Source organism: Zalophus californianus, chromosome 4 (assembly GCF_009762305.2).
Source record: "Zalophus californianus isolate mZalCal1 chromosome 4, mZalCal1.pri.v2, whole genome shotgun sequence".
Classification (NCBI taxonomy): domain Eukaryota; kingdom Metazoa; phylum Chordata; class Mammalia; order Carnivora; family Otariidae; genus Zalophus; species Zalophus californianus.
Genome location: NC_045598.1, coordinates 141,560,505 through 141,584,219, shown reverse-complemented (window position 1 = coordinate 141,584,219; position 23,715 = coordinate 141,560,505). Strand labels below are relative to the sequence as shown.

The 23,715-nt window shown below is 33.9% G+C and overlaps 1 protein-coding gene and 1 pseudogene across 9 annotated transcripts in view; one reads left to right on the top strand and one right to left on the bottom strand.

Annotated features, from left to right (window-relative positions):
• Positions 1 to 23,715, bottom strand: part of RALYL (RALY RNA binding protein like) — a 685,749-nt gene that overhangs the window by 340,681 nt on the left and 321,353 nt on the right. For 8 of the 9 annotated variants that reach the window (XM_027580147.2, XM_027580090.2, XM_027580099.1 and 5 more), the window contains exon 2: positions 16,890 to 17,168. In XM_027580147.2, coding sequence (XP_027435948.1) covers positions 16,890 to 17,145 — 256 coding nt within the window. In that variant the 5' untranslated portion in view covers positions 17,146 to 17,168. Of the gene's footprint in view, positions 1 to 16,889; positions 17,169 to 22,588; positions 22,691 to 23,715 lie in introns of those variants that run through there. The other variant, XM_027580122.1, reaches the window with a different exon arrangement.
• On the top strand, positions 20,381 to 20,469 carry LOC113917881 (annotated as a pseudogene).

Sequence of the window (23,715 nt, the reverse complement as noted above, 5' to 3'; positions counted from 1 at the left end):
AAAGATGAAGACACGAATCTATAATCATAATCCACCTACCTAAATAATTGCTGGAAAAGAAGACAAAAATCAATAATGATAGAACAAATCAGAAATTCAATTAGTGGTTTTGCCTGTTTGACACAGAGAAGGCTACATAGAACAACAGCAGAATATACATATATGCTGTTTGTCAACTGCACATGGGACAGTTAAGAAAACTGACCATAAACAGAAAAAAACTGACCTCACTGAATTTTAATTAGTTTATTCTCTAGTTACAGTGAAATTAAGCTAAAGTCAATTATAAAAATTATAAATTCAATAACACAGTTTCTAAATAACCAATAGGTCAAATAGAAATATCAGTGTTAATTACTAAATACTTATAAACTAATTAATTGGAAAGTATGATGTGTTAGATCTCGTAGGGTCTACAAGCTAAAGCTGTGCTCAGAGGGAATTGTAGAATTCAATGCATTTTTAGAAAAATGAAATGCTGAAAATCAGTTACCTAAGTTTTCATTCATGAAGTTGTAGAAAGAGTAGCAAACTAAGCCAAAATAAGTAGAAGAAATAATAAAGATAAGATTACAGAGTAATGAAACAAAAATAAATGTGCAACAAAGAAAATACACAAGGCCATAATTTGGTTATTTGAATAGATGACTAGCCTAAGAAAGTTAAGGCAAAAATTACTAAGATTAGAAAATAAAAAGAATCACTTAAAGATCCTAATGACAATGAATATGAGAATACCATGAATAGCTTTATGCCAATACCTTTGAAAATGAATATCAAATTAGCAAATCCTTTCAAAAACTTATCTCTCCAAAACTGGCACAAGTATAATTTAAAAATCTGAATAGTCCTATGTCTATTAAAGCAATTGAATCTGTATTAAAGATCTGTCCACAAAATATTCCCAACCCAAATGGCATTATTGGCAAATTCTTCAAATGTTTATAAAGAAATAACACCATCATGTGCAAACTCATCCAGAGAACATTAAAAGAGGGAACATTTCCCAATTCATTTTATGAAGCCAACATCTCCTCAATAGCAAAATCGGTAAGAACATAACAGGAAATAAAATCGCAGGCCAATCTCTAAAATCTCTAAATCTCTATCATAAACACAGAGGTGAAAATGAAAAGAAAAAGAAAATATATCGCATTGATTTCAGGAGTGTGAAGCTGATTTAACATTAAAAGATCACTTGCAGTTCTTCACATTAATAGAATAAAGGAAAAAATCATATATTCATTCCTATATAAACAGAAAAATCTACTGGATGTAATTCAATAAAAATTAATAGCAAACTCTAAGAACTTCCTTAGTTTAATAGGGAGTTTCCACAAAAATAAAATCCTATGGTAAATGATAATAGCAAAATATTAACAGCTTTCTCATGTAATAAGAAAAACATCTGCTACCATGACTACTCTTCAATATTATTCTGAAGGTACTAGCCAATGTAATAAGGCAAGGAAAGAAATGCATACATATTGGAAGACAAGAAATAAAACTCATCATTTGCAAGAGACATGGTTAAACACATAGAATAACACCCCAAAAATAAACTGTTAGAATTAATAAATGAATTTAGAAGATGTGTGAGTATATAAATAAATATGCCAGTAATGAACAATTAGGAAATAAAATGTGTAAAATGGTACCATTTATAGTTGTAACAGTACTATTTATAGTATATCGATAGCATATATGTAATGTTATACATAAATTGATATTAAATAAAATTCTACATATAACATATAAAATGTATTCTATATTATATATAATTACATATTGTATATATAATTATATATAATTTAATATACCATTTATTCTGTCCAACTCTTTTTTTTTTTTAAGATTTTATTTATTTATTTGACAGAGACACAGTGAGAGAGGGAACACAAGCAGGGGGAGCGGGAGAAGGAGAAGCAGGCTTCCCGCGGAGCAGGGAGCCCGATGTGGGACTCGACCCCAGGACCCTGGGACCATGACCTGAGCCAAAGGCAGGCGCTTAACGACTGAGCCACCCAGGCGCCCCCATTTATTCTGTCCAAACTGACATTTCATGACAGGAAAGAACAGTTTCTTTTTTTTTTTTTTTAAGATTTTATTTATTTATTTGCCGGAGAGAGCACAAGCAGGGGAGATGCAGGCAGAGGGAGAAGCAGGCTCCCCGCCGAGCAAGGAGCCCAATGCAGGACTCAATGCCAGGACCCTGGGATCATGACCTGAGCTGAAGGCAGACGCTTAATTGACTGAGCCATCCAGGTGTCCAGAAAGAATAGTTTCTTCAAAAAAATGGAGTTAATTGGATATTCATGTGAAAATGATTGAATCTGTTCCCTAATACGCAGCACACAAAAAATTCAATTCCAGAAGTATTAAGATCTAAATGTAAATAATAGAATAAACAAACAAAAAGTCCCTTAGAAGGAAATATGAGAATATGTCTTCATGACCACTGATGAAGTAGGCAAACATTTCTTCAGCAGGACAGAAGGAGTACAAACCATAATGGATAAGAATGAAGCCTTCTTCGGGACCTAGAGCCTATGCTCTCCTCACACATGAGGAAATCAGAGAGCAGAAAAGATAAATGCTTGTTTAGGCTCAACACCTCCAAGAAGCTGAAAATCTAGTTCAGCTGGGACTCCAGTTTTCTGAATTCATTTTTAGAAGGTTCTGAGAACCATTAAACAATGGGACTTAATAGGATGCTTTCTTTCCTCTGGTTTTTATGACACTTTCTATGTCCGGGGCAATGTTCTAAGCATTTTACATATGCTGATGCATTTCATCTTCATAACAACTCAATGAAATGGGTCCTTTTATGATTATGTCTATTTTACAGACAAGGGAACAGCACTGAGACCTTAGGAACTTGCCCCAAATCACATGGCCAGTAAGTGGAAAGCTGGGATTCTAACAAAGGAAACCAGAGTCCAGAATCTTCACCCTTGATCATCATCTTTCATAAGCACTGGAAGCTACAATTTCAATTTCTTTGTTTTTCATTTCAATTCAAATAAATGAAAAATTGCAGTTTCTAAAATGTTCTTGAGGTTTACTATCCTAATTTTTTGCCACCTATTTCAGATGGTTTCCAAACTCTTTAAATTCAAATCTAAATTTCCCCAAAGCCCTCCTGCATCCCTTTTAAAAATTCCTGTAGCACTTGATGTTGTGCATTACAATATGCTTTATCTTATATTTTCCACCTTCTAACTGTATGTTATTTCATATATACATATTTTATTCCATAACTGAAGTGATTAACTTATAATACTTTATCCTTTTATAGTACTTGGTCTGCATGATATTATGCTTTATATTATATTTGCTATCTTCATTTGCATGTTATTTTATGTGTACATATTTTACATCACAATTAGAATATTTTCCAAGGGCAGTCCTCTCTTGTATTGCATTGTATTATTTTACTTTATATTTTACTTTACTTTTATTTTTATTTTGTTTTGATGTGGCATTGTGTTTCCATGCCCCATTAGAGCTTAATATGTATTGGCAAACATCTAACACAATTCCACACAACAGCTGGAAGAATAAATGGTCATATTACATACAGTATTCTGAAATCAATTCACAAATGACTTCCAGACATTTTATTAACAAGCTTGAAGGATAATTTGACGTACTGTATTTTATCTATCATTACGCTCAGCTTTGCGCTAGGGAATAAGTTAGAACTAACAAGATCCTTCCAAGTGTCACTCAGGAGTTTTCTTAGTGAAGAAATTGATCATGAACAGTATTTACCACTGCTTTCACTAATTTAGGCTTAGTGATTGAGTCAAATAAATAATTTTAGAGACAAAAAAAAAATCCCTCAGGCTTTCTGTCATGTGTGGGGCCATGTATTTCCCTGGCCAAGAGACCATTGGTTCTATAATTTACTTTATTGTGGAAGTTTGCTAATTAGCATTTGTTTATAGCATATTAAGTAGCTCTGTTTAATTACTGAAAACCTGATATGTGTATTGTGCTTTGCAGTCCTCAGAGTGTTGTTTTGAATATTTATTATGTGAGAACAGTGGAGGATGGGGATGAAGATGGAAAGTAGAAGAGGAGGAAGACTTCCCAAATAATTAGCGGATATTATATGTGTACTCTGGATAGTACAATTAAGGATAACTTTACAGTAATTTTGAAAAATGTTAGGATGTTTCAAGACTTTTGTCTTCAGGAAAACATGCTCTCTTTAACAGCCAATATACTATAAGATTTCCTTATATGTAAAACAGGATTAATTAAATGAATTATCTAGCATCCATGAAGGATGTTGGAAAGACATTTTTAAATAATCTCTTTGAAAATTTGAGTGAAAATTATATATACAGAAAAATATTATTACTAAAATCTAATGGTTTAGAATGACAATATATTGCTGTCAACCACAGAAAAGGGTACATAAAAATGAAATTACTGAATATTATCTCATAAGTAATTCTTCACGCCTCCACTCATGTATGCCATTCAAGACCCTTCACAGCCTTGTGAAGAGATTTTTAAAAACAAATATAATGGTCACCTAAATATAATATTGAGCACTTGATAATCACTTTGAATACCTGGATGATGTAAAATTTGTTGGGAAATTGGTTGGTTATTTAAAATACAGGGATGTGTTGGACATTTTTTTAGTGGAGAAAAGAGAGCTGGGATGGCAAATAGTTTCCAAGGAAGAAAAATTCAAAGATTTACTAATTTAAATCTCCGCTAATTTGAAGGACTAACTTATGATTTATACCTTTGGAAGTGAAAGCTTTGTCAAACCATCAAGCTGAGAAAGTATGATGACACTATTCTCTTTGGACATTGAGACAAACACTAAAATTTTTTCCTTATTTTTTTTATCAGAACAAATGGTAATACATTTATATAATGGTGCCTTGCTAAAAGTGTCCTTTATTACCGGCAGCGTTCTTTGGATGTTTTCAACAAGATTTAGAAAGCCCCACATGGTCTGTGCACTTCTCAAAGGACTTTGCTAGAGACTACATTGTCCAAAATGATTATCTGTACTCATCATTTCAGCCAGGCTGTCAGTCTGTTCCTACTAGATGTTCAGGCATTGCATCTCATTTGTACCTAAAAGTATCTGCAGGAGAATATACTTTCCAACATGAAGTAGAAAGGATATAGTGTTAGAATCAATGTATCTGTTAGAGAAACATCAACTAGGAACATGGCAATTCTTACCTTCTTTGTCTTAACAAGCTTTTAGTGGTATTGTTAAATAATAAATATTTGAAGCATCTGAATAGTCTCAGAACTGAGTATTTTTCACTTAATCCTTTTACAAGGCTTTCTTTCTCTTCTTAATTTCTAGTGGTGATCTTAAATGTTTGAATGGACGGATTTAATGGAAAAAAATCACATCTCTAAAAGGCATTATATTTAAGATGTGAAGAGAAAGGACTTTTAGAAAATCAATCTTTTTTTGTTTGTTTGTTTGAAATCAGTAAACACATAACATGTCAACTATACAGACAGATCGATTTGTTTCTGGTGTTTGTGTTTTTAAGTATTAAAACAAACTTGTGATATAAATGGTAAGCTACAGTCATAAACACGTTATTATAATTGCTACGAAGGGTACATATTGAGTTTTGTTTTCTGGACAACCGGAAAAGATCTATTCTTTTATAAATTATGAGTTATTTTCAAAATAATTCAAACCATTGTTTTCATATGGTATACTTTGGTTAAAACTATTATAATATAACATTTCTGAATCAATGGAGTTTATTTTGCTGTAATTGCTCTAAAGTAGTGATTCTTAACCAGTAGTAATTTTGGCCCTCAGAGGACATTTTATAGTATCTGGACACATTTTGGTTGTCACTACTAGAAGGGGGGCTACTGGTATCTGGTAGGTAGAAAGAAGTCAGGGATGCTGCTAAACATCCTATAATGCAAAGAACTGGCTCCCAAAACAAAGGCCCAAAGTTTCAATACTGCCAAGTTTTGGAAACAGTGTTCTACAGACATACACTGTTCTAAAGACATACACTGCTATATATATATATAGGCACCATGTTACCTAATGACAGATAATTATATTACAACAATAAAAAGTAAGTGTAAAATATTCAACAAATAGCCTTTAACAATTGCACTAACTCTGAGTGTAATTTTTATTCCCAGAAGACCTCACCCAATGCAATATCCTGGCTAGAATAGAAAATTAATAATTGACAAATAAGTGAAGAAGTGAATGAATATCTCAACAGTGAGAGGAAATTAATGTGCATGTTAAATAGCATGTTGCATAATTAAAATGTAACATCAGCAAGGGGTGCCTGGATGGCTTAGTCGGTTGGGCATCCAACTCTTGATTTTGGCTCAGGTCATGATCTCAGGGTTGTGAGATCAAGCCCCAAGGTGGGCTCCATACTGGGCATGGAGTCTGCTTAAGTTTCTCTCCCTCTCCCTCTCCCTGTGCCCCTCCCCCTTCTAAGAATAAATAAATAAAGTGCAACTGCAAGTCAAATAATAGTTAATAAAAGATATCCTTTTGAAGCCAATCTTCATTACACTGAACACAATATCGTAAGTATTTCTATACACTTGCATTCATCAGTGTGACATTCAAGACCCTTCACAGCCTGACATCAGTCTTATCTCTCACTACTCTTCTTCATGAGCTCACTTCTTCATCCACAGAGTAGATCATTCACTTCTGCCCAAATTAGGACTCCAGATATAATGTTCCATCCACCTGGAATTGTTTTCTTTACCTGTCCATCCTTTAAACACTGATTTTAAGTTTCTCCTAACACTGATTTTAAATTTCTCCTTTCTTAGAGTCATCTCTTGTCACACTTGTAATCACTTTAACTAATCTCTTCTTCTCAGCAATTATAGACTCTACCATTACGGCCTGCCTGCAATCACCTATTCAAAACCTGTTCAGAATCTTACAGCCAGAAAAAGAAGAGGATTTCTCCTAGCACTACAGGCTGCCAACCCTATGTACAAATTTTTACCACAAGGTATATACAGATTTTACTTAGCAGGCCAGGTTTCAAGCACTTTACAAACACAGGAGTTCTGCATTACAGTCTGAACTATGCACTACTATTTCTATTTTATAGGAATGGACTCTTAGTGATTAACTTCTTCAAGTTACTCAACTACATGTGGCAAAGATGCTAACTGCTCACTAAAGATGACAACCTGCCCACACGGTTGCTGGTGGGAACGGTTGCCCAGCTCCACCTGCATCTGGCTGTGTGGGTGGCACACAAGCAGATCGAAGGGGCACCGTTTCCAGGTGCTACAAAACTTGAGCTACAAAACTGCCAGAGTCTCATCGTCCCTCTCTTTTCACCTGTTTGCCAAGTAGACCTCTTTCCAGGTCTATGGTAGCTACTCATGAAAAGATGTCAGAACTTCCCACTGCCTGGTCCCTGGATGAAAGAGAACAGAGCCTCCCCGCGACCCAGCCTATCTCTTCTCTAGAGTGTATTTCATGACTGTGTTTTATGTAAGGGAGAAATAAATTTCTATTATATTAACTATTCAAATGTCAGGGTTTATCTGATACTGAGGCTGGCATTCTTTAACTAATATACTATGCAATATCTGACCTATGAGAAAGATCTAGTAAGTTGACAAGTCTACTTTAAGGACAAATGCATAGATAATAAGGACTGTACATTCAAGTTTGCCCCAGATCATCCTGGTTTACACCTGATTTGACCGCATAATCATTAGTAGCACCTCTTCCCACTCTCAGAAGTATCTTGGTTTAGATGGTAAAATGCACAGTCACTCTACTGATATATTGATATGAAAGGAATTGCTGGCAAGAATAAATAGTGAAAATAATTAGGGTCAGAATATGTTGAGCTTGATATACAACACCACCATTTGTGTGATTTAACGCAAGTTAATTTCTTTGAGCCTCAGTTCCTAGCCAGCAGAATAGCCATAAATACTCGTATTACTTACCTCACAGTGCTGTTCTGAGAATGAAAGAAGAGAATCTGTGCTTGAAAGAGCTTTGAGAAGGATGAGGTACTAGGCAAATATTTAATTAGCAATAAGACAAAACTATGAAAGCATGCTATTTTAAGGACTGTAGTTTTCCACAAATAAAATCCCTTTTTTTAAAACCAATATATCATTTACTATCTAACCTTTGAATAAAATATGTATGTGTTAATATTTTATGTTTATTAAAGACTAGATTATATTTAGAAAAAAAATAAACGCAGCCTATTGAATAACTACCTCTGGGGTTTCTGACTTTAGAGACAATGAATACCTCGTTGCTTTACAAAAAGACCACAGTGCCTTCTCTTTGGAGAAACCCCAAACTGTAACTACTGGCTTTTCAGGAAACTTGTAACTACACCTTCTCCTTCTTTACCCTCCTTCCCCCCTTCCACTTCCTTCTCCTTCTTCCTGTCTGTCTCCATTTCCTTGTATTGTTCTTTCAATAGGAGGAAAAAGCCCTCAATGAAACCCAGCTGTTCCTCCAACCATCCAACCACACATCCAGCCCATGTGCTATTTGCCATGGAAGAATCGATACTCTGCTAGGTGTTAAGAAGATTAATATAAACATATACAGTCAATACTATCAAGGAACTTAGCCTAGAGGAAGAAGAAATGGATACCAGTTACAGAAGAGTAAATATAAAAACAAAATTGAAAAGCAGATATGTGCTAGAAAGGGAAGTAAAACATTCCAACTGTATTTGAGGGATCAAAGTAGGATTCCTTAAAGTAATGATATTTGATCTGAGATCTGAAGGATGAATAGTCAAGTGAAGGGGGTGGAGAAGTGGGGAAGTAAGGTAAGGTGGTGGGAGCTTAGTAGGGAAGAACATTCTACACAAACAGCAAGTGCAAAGATCCAGGGGAAGGAAAGATGATTGCCTCAAAGAACTGAGAGAAGTCAATTCAGATGGAGCATGGAGCAAGGCTGAGAGGGTAGTGATGTAAGTCCGCCGAAGAGTAAGAAACAAATCACATAGAAACTTGTAGACCAAAGCAAGGGTCTATCTTTTTTTTCTGAAAACAATGAGAAATCACTGAAAGTTTTTATCAGAAGGTGACATCATTAGATTTGTATTTTGAAAAGATCACTCTGGATGCAAAATGGTAGCTGAGGATAAAAACACATTTGAAATCCATTACTCCTAAGGCATGCTTCATAGATTGTTACAAGCATTTGTCTGTTTTTCTTCTTTCCTCTTACTCAGGATGGCTCTCCAGGATCGTCCTTTCTACCACTGCATTTCCATTACTTCCTTCATGATCAGGATTAAGAATACCCACCAGATTTATTTTATTTTATTATTTTTTTAAGATTTTATTTATTTATTTGACACAGAGAGAGAGACAGAGAGAGTGGGAACACAAGCAAGGGGAGTGGGAGAGGGAGAAGCAGGCCCCCTGCAGAGCAGGGAGCCCAACGTGGGGCTCGATCCCAAGACCCTGGGATCATGACCCAAGCCAAAGGCAGACACTTAATGACTGAGCCACCCAGGCGCTCCTCCACCAGATTTATTTTAAAATTAACAATCTATTCATCACGTTCCTTTTTTGAATTCCTTCAGCATTTGCAAGACATTTATAATGTAAGGAAATTAATTTAATTCTCTATTTTACATATTCTTTTTCTAAGCTAGACTCTGTTCCTCAACAACAGGGACTTGTATTCAGGTTTCAGAGCAAGAATGATTTCTATAGATAAATTATGTTTTTGTTTTGGGTTCCTCTTACTATTAATAACTGACTTCTTAAGTTCCTATACTATTGTGTCTTTTGCAAGCATCATAAGAGTGAAATAATCTAAAAATAAAAAACACATCACAAATGTTTATTTATAGCATGCATGTAATCAAGCCAATGTAATCAGTAGGAATTTGCACTCATCTAGACTTAGTCTCCAACCTCTGCATGATATTTTAGTACAAAAGGACACTTTATGCACGACCCCTCATATAAAAAATTGTCAATGTTAAGCATTTAAAAAGTTTGTTTCACTTTTCACATAATGTGTTTGAGGAAAAAAGTTCCAATGACTAAATTTAGATTAAAACATGTAACAAATATTTCCAATATTAACAACTTAAAATCCAAATTCAATGAAGAGGATACATAAGTATTTTTCCTTTTAAAATTTCAATTTTATTGACTAACCAAACCGAGATATGTTTTTATAAGGAGATTTACCTATAGAAATTGTGTTTTTCACAAAAATTATTCGGAATAATTTCACAGTTGCATTCTGATTTTTTAAGAATCCCAACTAATGTGAGCCAAAATGGAATCAATTGTTTTTTTCCACAGAAGGCTTAGAAATCCTCCATTACGTATCAAAGGCATGAAGCCAGGGATAAAAAAGGGATATCCTTTTTATAATGTGGTGCAAAAGATGTGTGGAAAAACTGAACACATATAAAAGCAACTAAGTTAAATCATGGCCAAGTTTCCTTTTCTGTGCAACACCCACAGGGTATGCTGTGATTAGTTTTGTGGAAGGCAGCAATACCAACAATCCATCTCTCCACCCGGTTCATTTATTTGAAATTCTTCAATGTGTTCAATTATCATAGCTCCAAACATATGATTAAGGGTATTTATCAGCTAAAATCCTCAGAAAGCCAACTGTGACTTGGGAATGAAGAGACATCAGTGAGGAAAAGAAGAGAGGGCTATTTTGAAACATGTGTCACAGTCTGGGGACACAACCTGGCATAGGGTCACATAGCACCAAAGTCTGAACGAGTCAACTTATTCAGGAATGGGAGGAATTTGAGAGGAAGGAAATGGGAGAGAAAGGAAACATGTCGACCGCACAATTAGGTCTGTGACATACCTCGATCATAGAGAAGGAGAAGAAGAAGAAGGGGAAGGAGAAGGAGAAGAAGAACTGGAGACATTTTTTGCAGTTTGAGGAAATAAATATATGTGTTTTTGTTTAATTGCTCTGGAGTAGTAAGTATATAGGAGTCTAAACTCAAGGAAAAAATACCATCTTAGTTATTTGTTTATGTGCTAAAACGGAAATAACCTCAGGAAATAAACTTTGCACTCAATAAAATATATGTTGGTTTCATGAACATGTTGATAAAATGGATGGACCACTGAACTAATTCAAGGCACCTTTTCCCTTGTTATGGTAAGGAATTTAGGAATCTCTGCCAACAAAGTAAGAATAAAAAATTCAAGAGAGGGAAGTTAATCAAGACTTTAGACTGTGACCTACTTTCAAAATCCAGATTTGAGTTCCAGTATTTTTAGCTCTAACTTCTGAGCTCCCGTAGTTACTTTATGCACTGTAATTTTTAGGTAGGATTCAGCAACTTTTAAAATAATTCCTCATTTTATATGAATTTGAAAAGAATATAAAATATATACTATTTAAAATTTCAATTCAGAATTTGATGGCAATTTCATGGTAAAAGATGTTTTCTCCAAAAGACACAGAATGTTTTATAATAAAGATATATGGAATTATTGGTCTTAAGTTTCAGGTGTACTAACATAGTTAAGTGAGTAAAATCATCCTGCCTGGATCTACAGTGGTTGACTTGCATTTGGTCTGAGGAACATTTCTATTTTTGCCAATGGTTTTATTAAAGACATACAATGAAACCTGGCAAGGTAGATGAAGTTTTCTCTGCTACTCAGCTAGGCAGATGGCCTTGGGTCCAGTAGACATTAATATGGTAAGAAACTTAAGCACTAAAGATAAGGTGCTTAAACTCTCATAAATGAGAGTTTTAAATATTAGAATCAATAAGAATATTTGCATATATGGCCTTGGAAGTTTGGAAATCAGTAGCAGTTTAAGGGAACTGACTTGAGGACTTTGCAGCTAAGAAAGTAGTCATCCAATAGAAGAAGTTTAGGAAGGTCATGGTCAACTACAGCGTAGACCTGGGGGATGAAGTAGCTTTGTAGAAAAATACTTTGGACTTAGATTTTCAGATGGCTTATCAGAAAGGTACTTCTTTTTACTGACCCAAAGTTTTCTCCATAGATCCATTTTCAGCCAATAGTCTTCTGACTTTATATGTTCTCCTTGGGTCAGCTTATCCATTTCTATAGCTTCAACAACATCTATGCTAATGACACACAAATCTCTACTCGGTCCAAATCTTTCTTCTTAGTTTGGATCTGTGTATCCAAGATCCTACTAGATATTTACACCTCTATATCCTCAAGCATGCCCATCAACCTTAACACATCTATTCAGTCCTGCACTCAGTGTCTTTCACAAAAACCTTTTCCCTTAGGAAATCATTCTCTATCCTCAACCCAGAACATGGGAATCATTCTTGATTCTTCTATCTCTCTCCATCTCTGTCTCACCCATTGTGCCAACTAGTTATTCAATCTTAGTGATCCTACTTACTTTTCCTCATTTTCCCCTCTTCATTTCCATAATTTCTATTCCTATTTTGATAGTTTCCCATCACATGTCCCATTTCTAGTTTTATATCACAGAAATCCATCCATCAAACTGCTGATGGATTATTTTTTCAGTAAAAGACAATTCAACAGACTGCTTCCCAAGTTTAAAACTTTCAGTGTCAAAACAGCTACTCATATTTCCATTTATTAAATGCTGGGTTTCATCATATTCATAGCCTATTCTCAGTTTAAGGATATATTTATAGCCTCCATAGAACTATAAGAACTCACCTATTCTATAGAATGTTTAATTTTTTTCTGGTACTACTGATATTTAATCTCTAAATCGTACATAAAGAGTTTTAAACACATAGTGATATGAGAAGATTGTTTCTGTTTAGAAGAAGATATTTAGCCATGCTTTGAGATCAAATAAGATATTACAGACAAAGTACTGGCTCAGGGCAAGGCTTCATCACTATTAATTTTCTTCTCACTCTAAGAGAAAGAAGAATGCTTTACACAAGTTATGGTGCCTGAAGCTAATACCAATTTCATATGATGGTCGTCTCTTATTTGATCCACCATCAATTCACTTCAATTTGAGGGCTTGAGGGGCTTGGTGGGGCCTGCAAACCATAAAGCGTTTATTTGAGAGTCAAAAAATTCGAAAGCAAAGTGATTTACTTAAGTTTTGCCTTGTCACCAAAAATAAAGGTACAATATTTAAAGTCAGAAATGGATAGACCTTCTGGAAAACTGAGTCTTCTTCAGGACCTGACTGGGAAACCTACTCTCTATAAGGGACAATTGGAAGACTAGGCTGAATTTCTAGCAATATGGTTTTAGAAAAGGTGGGTGCATTCAGACACTTGACCTGAAAAGCAAACTTATTAACCATTATAAAGCACTTGCTTTGTATGAAAAGACAGTCAGCTTAGACACAAGTAGTGTGAAAGACTAGATTTCAACTGAAAGAACAAAGTCTTTAACTTGGATTCAGGCAGAAAGGGTGATTATGGCTGATCAAGATATATGCTCCAGAGATCAACCTGAGGACACAACAAAGAGAGGATCTGAGACAAATGACTAAAAATGAGAAATGATATCTTATTAGAAGCACAATTTAATTCTGTGCCTCTCAAAGCATAGTGATTAGGTGTCATCATTTTTTTCCCTTGGGTTTTTCTAAGTTAGCCACAAAATTTTTAGTATTGATGTTCTCTCCTTATCTATTGCTTTCTTCTCAAAAGGAGAGTAATCAACTGAGCAGTGGAAAGAAATGGGATTCTGGAAAATTAGCTATAGTTCATTAGTAAGTGAAGAGTGTGCAACTATTGATCTCAGGGTAGTGAGCTGGAGTCCTACATTGGGTGTAGAGATTACTTACAAAAATAAAGTTCACTAGTAAATGAATTGGACTTTTAATTGACCTTATATTGATAATTAATTTTTATAAAATAATAATTAAAACATTTCTACAAGTATGTGCTAGTTTCATAACAGTCAGGATACAGGCAATAAATCGGTATTTCTATGACATTGGCTCAGATGTGGCCTTGAAATAAGAATTTCAACTTAGAAAGAAAAACAAAAATTGTCAGAAAATTTCCATTTCAAGGTAGATATGCAGAATGGAGACATTAAGGTAAATAAACAAGTAAAAAAACTTCACAATGTCTTTTGGAAAACTTTACCTTTCTTTAAAATATAAAAAAAATGAATTAGAGAAAGGTAAATAAAAACTATATTCCTATATGTAAGTGGGGCTGTAGCAAGCACTTATGTAAAAATCTTTTTTTTTTTTCCCCTGAAGACTATCACCTCAGACTTCGCTCTCATTTTATTGAATTCTGTGCCTTCCCAAACATTTTTCATAACTATGTTATGTGGTTCTTAACACTCTTCTAACTTGATTTGTCTATGCTTTTAGCTTGTTTCTTTATATGTTCATCTTTTTGTCTGTGGACATGATAGAGGTACATCATAAATGATGTAATCCCAGATACTGATGAGGGTTATGAAAAAAATATATATAAAGTACAGTAATGGAATAGACAGTGTACACGAGAGGTCAGAAGACTATGCTATTTTAGATAACTTGGTCAGAAAAAGTGTCTCCAGGGAAGGAAAATTTGAGTACAGCACACAATCAAGCAAGGAGCCATAAGTTAGCGAAGACCTGTCTTAGCAGAAGGAATAGCAAGTCCAAAGCCTCTGAGGTAGGAACAATCTTGGAACATTCGAGGCACATCAAGATAGCCAGCATTACTGACACGGTAGAAGAAGGCAGGGAGAAGGAGATGAAGCTGAAGGTGTGAGGTATTGGAGATACAGTACAGAATATAAACCTTGCCCTGGGCAAGAGGGAAGAGCATTAGAGCTTTAAGAGCACGTTAATGGCATCATCACATTTATGTTTTTAGAGGGACACTGGCAAGAGTGGAAAGAGGCAGACCAGTTTGGTGGTTATTTCAGCAGTCTATAGAGCTGAGATATAATGGTGGCCTGGATAAGATGGCTATTGATATATATCTAAAAGGTGACTGGGTTTGGGATATATCGAAGACAGGAAACATGATGAGGGATTATATTTGGGGTCTGGGGAGAACAGAAGAATCATAGTTGACACCTCAGTTTTTGTTTGAAAAATTGGATTAAGTAAGGGTTCCAGTTACTGTGATGGAGAAGCCTGGGAATGAAGGAAGTTGAGGGTGTGAAAAATCAAGGGTTTTGTTCTGGGCATGTAACATTGAGAGAAGATGGGATAATCAATTGAAAATATGAATCTGGACAGGATAAGAGATTACATTAAGGAACCACTGATTTTTTTTTTAAAGATTTTATTTATTTATTTGACAGAAAGAGACACAGCGAGAGAAGGAACACAATTGACGTAAGCTATTATCTAATTTGCTATTGTCAAATAAGACATTATATGTTAATAAAAATTAAAAAAAAAAGAGTGGCTTATATTCCTTTTCCAGTTCTCGATTAACTTCTTTTTGCTATTTTCTATCCCTTCTCTTCAAACAATAAAAACAGGAAGTTAGGAAAATACATTGACCCTCAGAGCAAATGCTGGGAGAGGGAGAGGCAGGCTTCCCGCGGAGCAGGACTTGAACCCAGGACCCTGGGATCATGACCTGAGCCAAAGGCAGATGCTTAACGACTAAGCCACCCTGGTGCCTCAGAATCACTGATGTCTTAATTATGATTTTTTCTTGTGTAGAAAAATAGGCTGCCTAATTTTTATATTTTAATCTACATAATTACTACAAAGTATTTCCTCCTAAGTATTTACATTTTACCTCAGACTATATTCCTTTCTCTTCTTTGAAAAAAAACCTATATATTCCTTGAACATTAGACAAAAATTTGATCATCGGACATGACTGAACAGGCATGATATACAAGATTCCGGACTAGATAAGGAAGAGTGGGTTAACAATGTTTATAGCAGCAATGTCCACAATAGACAAACTATGGAAAGAGCCTAGATGTCCATCAACAGAAGAATGGATAAAGAAGATGTGATATTATATATATACACACACATTATGTATATCATTTATAGACACATATACAATGGAATATTATGCAGCCATCAAAAAAACGAAATCTTGCCATTTGCAATGATGTGGATGGAACTAGAGGGTATTACGGTAAGGGAAATAAGTCAATCAGAGAAAGACAATTATCATATGATCTCACTGATAGGAGGAATTTGAGAAACAAAACAAAGGATCATAGGGGAAGGGAGGGAAAAATGAAACAAGATGAAACCAGAGAGGGAGACAAACCATAGAGACTCTTAATCTCAGGAAACAAACTGAGGGTTGCTGTAGGGGAGGGGTTGGGAGGGACGGTGTGGCTGGGTGATGGGCACTGGGGAGGGTATGTGCTATGGTGAGCGCTATGAATTGTGTAAGACTGATGAATCACAGACCTGTACCCCTGAAACAAATAAGACATTATATGTTAATAAAAAAATTTTAAAAAAAGAGTGGCTTATATTCCTTTTCCAGTTCTCAATTAACTTCTCTTTGCTATTTTCTATCCCTTCTCTTCAAACAATAAAAACAGGAAGTTAGGAAAATATATTAACCCTCAGAGCCAACGCTGCAAGTATAAAAGACCAAGTTAGCTTTTTCCTTCGCATAGTGTTTCCTAGAAGATAGATACCATTTCAAGTCAAATAAATTTAAATATGATGCATAGTTTTTATTTGCCCGGTCCTGTTAGGCTTGGTGGAGGTAACAAGTCCTACAAAGCGGACTTGATCTCAAGTCTCTAAATTGGTAGAGAAAATAAAAAACATGTAAAACAATATGAAAACATGAAAATAATGTAAATTACAAATACGGACATTATAGCTGGTTAAATAAGAGACAGCTATTATGGTAGTGTTGGCTTGGTAACAGTAAAACCATATGCAGATATGTGCAAAGACTAGAACACTAATGTGAAAGCCATATGTGAGCATGACTTACCAAGTGGTTGGCCGGCTATGATCCTGGCATTTTCTCCAGCCACTGCAGCTCTTGCATGTCGCTCACTCATGTACTGTACAAACGCATAACCTTTGTGAACTGAGCATCCGACTATTTTTCCATACTTTGAGAAAATGGCTTCAATGTCAACTTTCTTGACAATGGCTGTATTTAGATTGCCGATGAAAACACGGGAGTTGATGGACTTGGGGTCATTCTTATTGGTGACATTGCTGGTCTGTGTTTTGCCAGTCATGGTTGGCTCACCTTGTTTTAATCCTTAAACAAACAAACAAAAATAGTCAAAAGGAAAGTAATTAGGTTGGATGGATACTACTGGTTTTTAACATTTTTCAACAGTGTACCAGGTAACCTCAAATCCCTAATTACTACTGATTTTCTTGAGAATTTAGTAATATAAAAGATGAACACTGCATTACAAAATGCAGTAAGAAAACACTTATAAACACTTAGCATATAGCTATAAATGAATTCCTGATTTATTTATCCAAAATTCAGCCTCACATAATGATTAACCTTTTGTAGTTGTTTTTATTTTTAAGTCTATCAATTTTTCAGAAGCAAGTTTGAGGAATAAGCCACCTTATATTGGTGAGCACACGCATTTTTAGCTCTACATTTTCTGTGAAAGGTACATATATTGGATATTTCATTATCAGAAACTTTCTATCAGAAACTGACAATTCTTTCCATTAAATGCTGTAGAAGAGAAAAAAGGTTTAAAAATTATTTTCCCAAAATTTAACATAGGAAAAACATAATTGTGTAAGTAAGGAATTTAATCAGAGTCAATTCTGTACATTCTCTTTTACGGAACCAATATCATATATTGGTTTAAAAAAAAAGGCAGCATGTGTAGCTAGTTTTCATCAATGATCAGCAAATTAGTAGACTGGGTATCTGTGTTGGAATTTCTATTCTCAAACTCATTTTTAATTCATTTAACTAACAGCTCCTATGTTGCCTAAGGACTGCCAGTATTTCTAAAAACTGTTTTCTGAGCTTGGCAGAGTATTTAATTGTGCTTAATTAAACTCAATGAAACTTTTATTTCTAAGTACTCCAGCACTTACAGATTTATTTTTGTAAGGTTTTAAAAATTCATTCATTCATTTGTTTATTTAACAATATTTATTAAACACTCCTTCTTTTCTTTTTTCTTTTCTTTCTTTCTTTCTTTCTTTCTTTTTTTCTTTCTTTCTTTCTTTCTTTCTTTCTTTCTTTCTTTCTTTCTTTCTTTCTTTTTCTTTCTTTCTTTCATCTCTTTCTTGCTTTCTTTCTTTCTTTCTTTCTTTTTCTTTCTTTCTTTCTCTCTTTCCTCTTTCCTTCCTTCCTCCCTTCCATCCTTCTTTCTTTCTTTTAGTTTTTGACCAGACATTTTCTTCTAAAGTGACTACCACTTTTAAAAGCCAATATGGTGAAACTAAAATTTCAACAAGGATACAATATCTGACAATGATGATCATTGTTAAACATTAGCTAATTAATACTTTTTATTAGTGATATATATGCATATCTATATACATATATATACTTTCATATGAACAATCTCTTTTAAAACCTTATAGCTATAAAAACAATTAATAAATATGTCTTTTTAAAAAATAATTTTAAATGATATTTCTAAGTTGAGCATTAAAGTGGTAGAAATCTTAAAGGCATGTAATTAAATATGTTTGAAAATTTACTCACTAAACCAGCTACTTCTGAAATCAAGAGCAACCAAATAACATAAAAATGTTTCAATTTAGGTTGTTGATGATTACATCTTGGATTATTAAAATTTTACTAAATATTGGACAGTCAACAGTATACATAACTCTTTATAATGAAGGTTGAGTTCATAAACACTTAGATATTCCATAAAAAGTAATAGTATGGCATCATTAAAAACAAGGATTATGTTGCTGCCTTGTTTTGTTTCAGTTTAGCTAGACTTAAGTGGCTGCTTTATGAATTATTCAAGGTTAGGGTTAAAGGAAAGGAAAGCTGATAATTTTTTTTTCTTTTGCAATTTGAGCTATTGCATACTTCAAGACAAATGCTCTGAGAATCAACTGAAAAAAGAAAAATCAAAGTATACATATGTATTTTAAACAAATGATTAACTTCCTCATATAATTTAGTGTATTTTAATCACACCAAAGGTCCATTTTGGGGGCTCCAGAATCAACTGTTATCTTCCCACTTCAGGCCAACATTATTAATGCAATCCATCGAAATACTATTATTTTCTTTTTGCTCTTATGTGATCAATATTTTTAGAAATATGAGAGTTACTTTCAATAATAAACAAATGACTAAGGTTGATGCTTTATTTCCTAAAGAGGAATAACTGGTTAAAATGCAAACTCAAGAACCATTAGATTAGGTCAGACCCATGGCTGACAGAGCCCAGTGGTTTATCTTTGATAATAAGCCCAAGTCAAATTTAAGGTGAGGGTGCAGCTATCCTAGAATTCTCACTGTAAATATCAACATGTTCTCTCTGACTCCATCCTTTTACTCTATATAAATGATTCTCAAAGCTGTAACTCCAAACTGCCAATTGTGTAATTCTACTTATTGACTCTTAATCACCTTAAAGTCTATATGTGTTTACTCTTTCACACAAGATTACTTGCCAGTTTCTATCAGCATTTATAATGATAGAGTTTTGTCATAGTGTTGTACATTAACATTTCAACATCCTCTGTAAAATTGTCTTAATTCATAGTGTAGTATTTAGCTTGTACTTCTCAATTACATGAATCTTCAATCCATTGAAGGACTTCACTTTCAGACATGATAGAATAACAGGGGTTTTAATCTTCCTGACTCCAAAAACTAGAAAACCAGGCTAACATAGATGAAACAACTATTTTCAGACATTAAGCCACAGGCATGGCAGAGCCATGACATCTCAGAGAAAAGAAACGTATTAAGGTCAGAGAGCTGAGATCTGTGTGTTTGTGTGTGTGTATGCATATGTGTGTAACTGAAAGCAGAGACAGCTACCTTACTGAGTTGAGGCAATAGAAATCAGAGTTCGGGGAGTCTGAGGAGGCAGGAATTTGTGAGGCAGATTTCTAGAAAGAAGAGAGCTATACAGACAACTCCAGTTGTCTTAGGAATCTTTTGAGTCTATGTTGGTTCCTAGAATATGCATGAAGGTGAGCTTCTATGAGGCTGGTTAAAAAGTTATTGGAAAGCTGTCTTTCCAGACTCATAAAAGTCTGAGAATCCTTCAAGTTCCTACCAGCAACAGTGGAGTGTCCAAACTGGCCCTGTGGAGCCTTATGTTCAGATGTCAGAGGGTCAGGCCTTAGTAATGGGGATATGGGTAGTCTTTTTTTTTTTTTTTACATTTTTTAAATTTTATTATGTTATGTTAATCACCATACATTACATCATTAGTTTTTGATGTAGTGTTCCATGATTCATTGTTTGCAGATAACACCCAGTGCTCCATTCAGTATGTGCCTATCACCAAGACTATACTTTCAGGGATCATTTCTATAGTTTGTTACTAGTAATGGGGATAAATGACCCCTACAGTAAAAGGTACTCTGGGACTACCCTAACAAAACTTAAAAACAAGTCTCAAGATGATCAAACTAAACCCAAAACAATTCAAAGGTCTACCAGAGCAAAGCACAATACTTCTTCAAAAAAATAAAACTCAGACACTCAACAACACAAAATACAAAATCTTTAGCATCCAATAAAAAATTCCTAAAGATACCATGAATCAGAAAATATGACCCATAACCAGGAGAAAAATTAATGATATAAAAAAAGAATCGAAGGGAACGTCTACAGATGAAAACTAGATCTAAAATAAAAAATACACTTTATGGATATTACAGGTGATAAGACTACAGAAAAACAGATTTGTGAATTTAAAGTTGTAGAAATAGTGAATATCCAAAATGTATTATAGAGATGAAATACTAAGAAAAAAAACTGAGCAGAGCCTCAGTAAGTTATGTGATAGTACTGAGCTGTTTAATATACACATGCCTGGAGTTCCACAGGGGTAAAAATATTCAAAAGAACAACAGCCAAATATCTCCCAAATTTGATGAAAATTATATCATTCCACAGATCCAAGAATCTCATTGAATACTAATCAGAATAAACAAAAAGACACCCAGAAACATCATAATCAAATTGTTGAAAACCACTGATAAAAAGAAAAATCAAGTAGCTCTGAGGCATTGGAAAAATGCTTACATTGTAAGAAGAACAGTGAAGGAGATGTTATAGCTACAAAGCAAATGAAAAGAGAAAAATTAATATTTTGGTGAAAATGCAACAAATCCTAGAACTTGTCTCTTTGTTTTTAAGCTAGAAGTTTGAATGGAGCTAGTGTTAAGGGTTTATGAAGGCTGCTGTTAATAAAGATAAACTATAAACTACACCTGCCCCACAGAACTTTCTATAAAGATGGAAACATTCCTTACCTGCACTATCTAAAATTGTAGTCAATAACCCCATGTGACTTTTGAGTACTTAAATGTTGCCAGTATGAGTAAGGTACTGAATTTTTAATTTTATTTAGTTAAAATTAAAGCAATATTTTAATGAGTTTCATACCCAAAAAGGCTAATAGGACTCTGGTCTTTTAAAAATATAGAAATTTACTCTATAAATCAGAAGCAATTATGTATTTATGTATTATGTATTATGGAGTATGCTTTTGGTCCCAGAAACTTACAAAAGATATGATGGTATTAGATATATTTCAGAAAAGAACAAGTAAAAATTTAAACAGTTGCCATATGAAGACTAACTTAAGAGTAGAGTTTTCATTCTGAAAATATCACACTGAGATGGTGAATACTCTATAAAATCATAAAGAATGTGTTTAGAATAGCTAAAGATCTGTCTATGAAGGAGATTTCTAGCCTTGAATCTAAGAGGGATACATTAATTTTTAATTAAAGACAACATTAAAATTTACTATAGAGAAAACATTTTGGAGTAGACGAAATTAACATGGCTGTAAATTCGACTCCTCTTGATTTCATGGTCCTGAATTTCCAACCTTAGATTTATTCAGACACTCATACTGAACAAAGAATGAACAACAACAACAACAACAAATAACAATAACATCAAGAAATACCCAATTATTCAAGAAAGTGAGCCAAAAATACTAGTTCATGCTATATTCAAAAATCTGGGAAAAGATGAAAAAGATTCAAAAAGAAAAAAGAAAAAAATATTATGCGCTAAACGTTATAATCTGTTAAAGTCTAGAGCTAGTACTCAAAGAAGTCCTAGAATACATGCTAAAACCTTGCAAATGTTGTAATTTCTGAAAAGAGATCATATCCGGTTGAGAAGACCAGAGAAAACTTCTTGAATCAGGAGATATCTGAATTCATCATTAAAGAGTATTACAAAAATTCAATGGGCATTTAGTTAGTTAATCTCTTAGCATGCACAAGAGGACAGTCGTTTTCCAAATACTTTTAACTCATCTAAATGTACTTGAATACTTTTTACATTTAAAAAGTTGGTATAAAACTGCTTAGATTTATAATTATAAAAAGGGAAAAATTGAACTGAAATAAACAAATGTATTTAAGCATCTTCTCTTGGACAAGATAAACCAAAAGAATGTCCCCCCAAAAGTCTGAATTTATTCTTCAGAAAACCATCCACAATTTAGGAAGACATAACATATCTACCAGGGCAGTGACGGACAATTCTTCAGTAGAATTCATAATACTTCATAAAGACTATTTTGTGAAAAACCTTCAGATGTCCATTTGCCATGGGAGAATCAAGTATATGTGGTGATATCTCTATCATTCCTAAAGATAAAAATCATAATTATAATGAATATTCAATTCTTAAATCGCAAACTACTTCCTACAATAAGCCAAAGGTAGCTTTTAAAAGGAAATATTTTAAAGAATATGTACAAACAAAGGGAAATAGACACATATGGAGGGAAAAAAAGTAATCCTAACCTGAAGATATTTACTGTTAAAATTTTGGTGTATTTTCTTTGTCATTGCTTTCCAGTACTTAGAAGAAAAAGAGTTATAAATTAGAAAAAAAGCATCATAATCTATATGCCAAGTGCCATTGTTTATTATTTCAATACTCATTTTATTATGCTGTTAAATCACCTTATTGGATGTAACTTATACAGTCACATACTAATAAGCTATACCATCATTTTCTTCATTCTCTTGAGGAGCATTGAGCTTGTTTCCAATTTTTTCAGATCACCAAAGTATCTTAGATGAACAATGACAAATTTAGTGAGGATAAATTCCAAATACGAAAATTCCTTGGTCAAATAGGAAAGAAAAAAAAAAACCCTCTAATTTAGTAATCAATCCTCAGCTAGAAAATTTAAACACCTTTCCACTACCACCTGTATTGGCTGTTTTAATACACTCAAAGTAATTTTGATGCCTTCCAGCTCTCTCCTACGTACTACGTTCAAAGTATTTTCAGATTCACTAGGTTGAATAGGAAGAATAGGCAAACAGACCATAAACTAAATAAGAGAGGGATATTCTGATCTCTGAAATGAAGTAAATGAAGTTTATGAGCTTAGCTAGACAGGCACTAATATCGGAAATAACATAATTGCTTGTGCTCAGAAAAAAATGAATTAATGTTTGGAGTTTCCCAGGCATATCACCAAAGTCATTATTATTTAAAAAATAACAAAACTTATTGTGATTTCCTTTATTAAATGCACACTTTATTAGGTCTACATATTATTTTTTATATATTGATGTTACAAAGTATGTGTTCGATGTTTATTAAAAATTAACTGTTGATTATAAAGAAATTA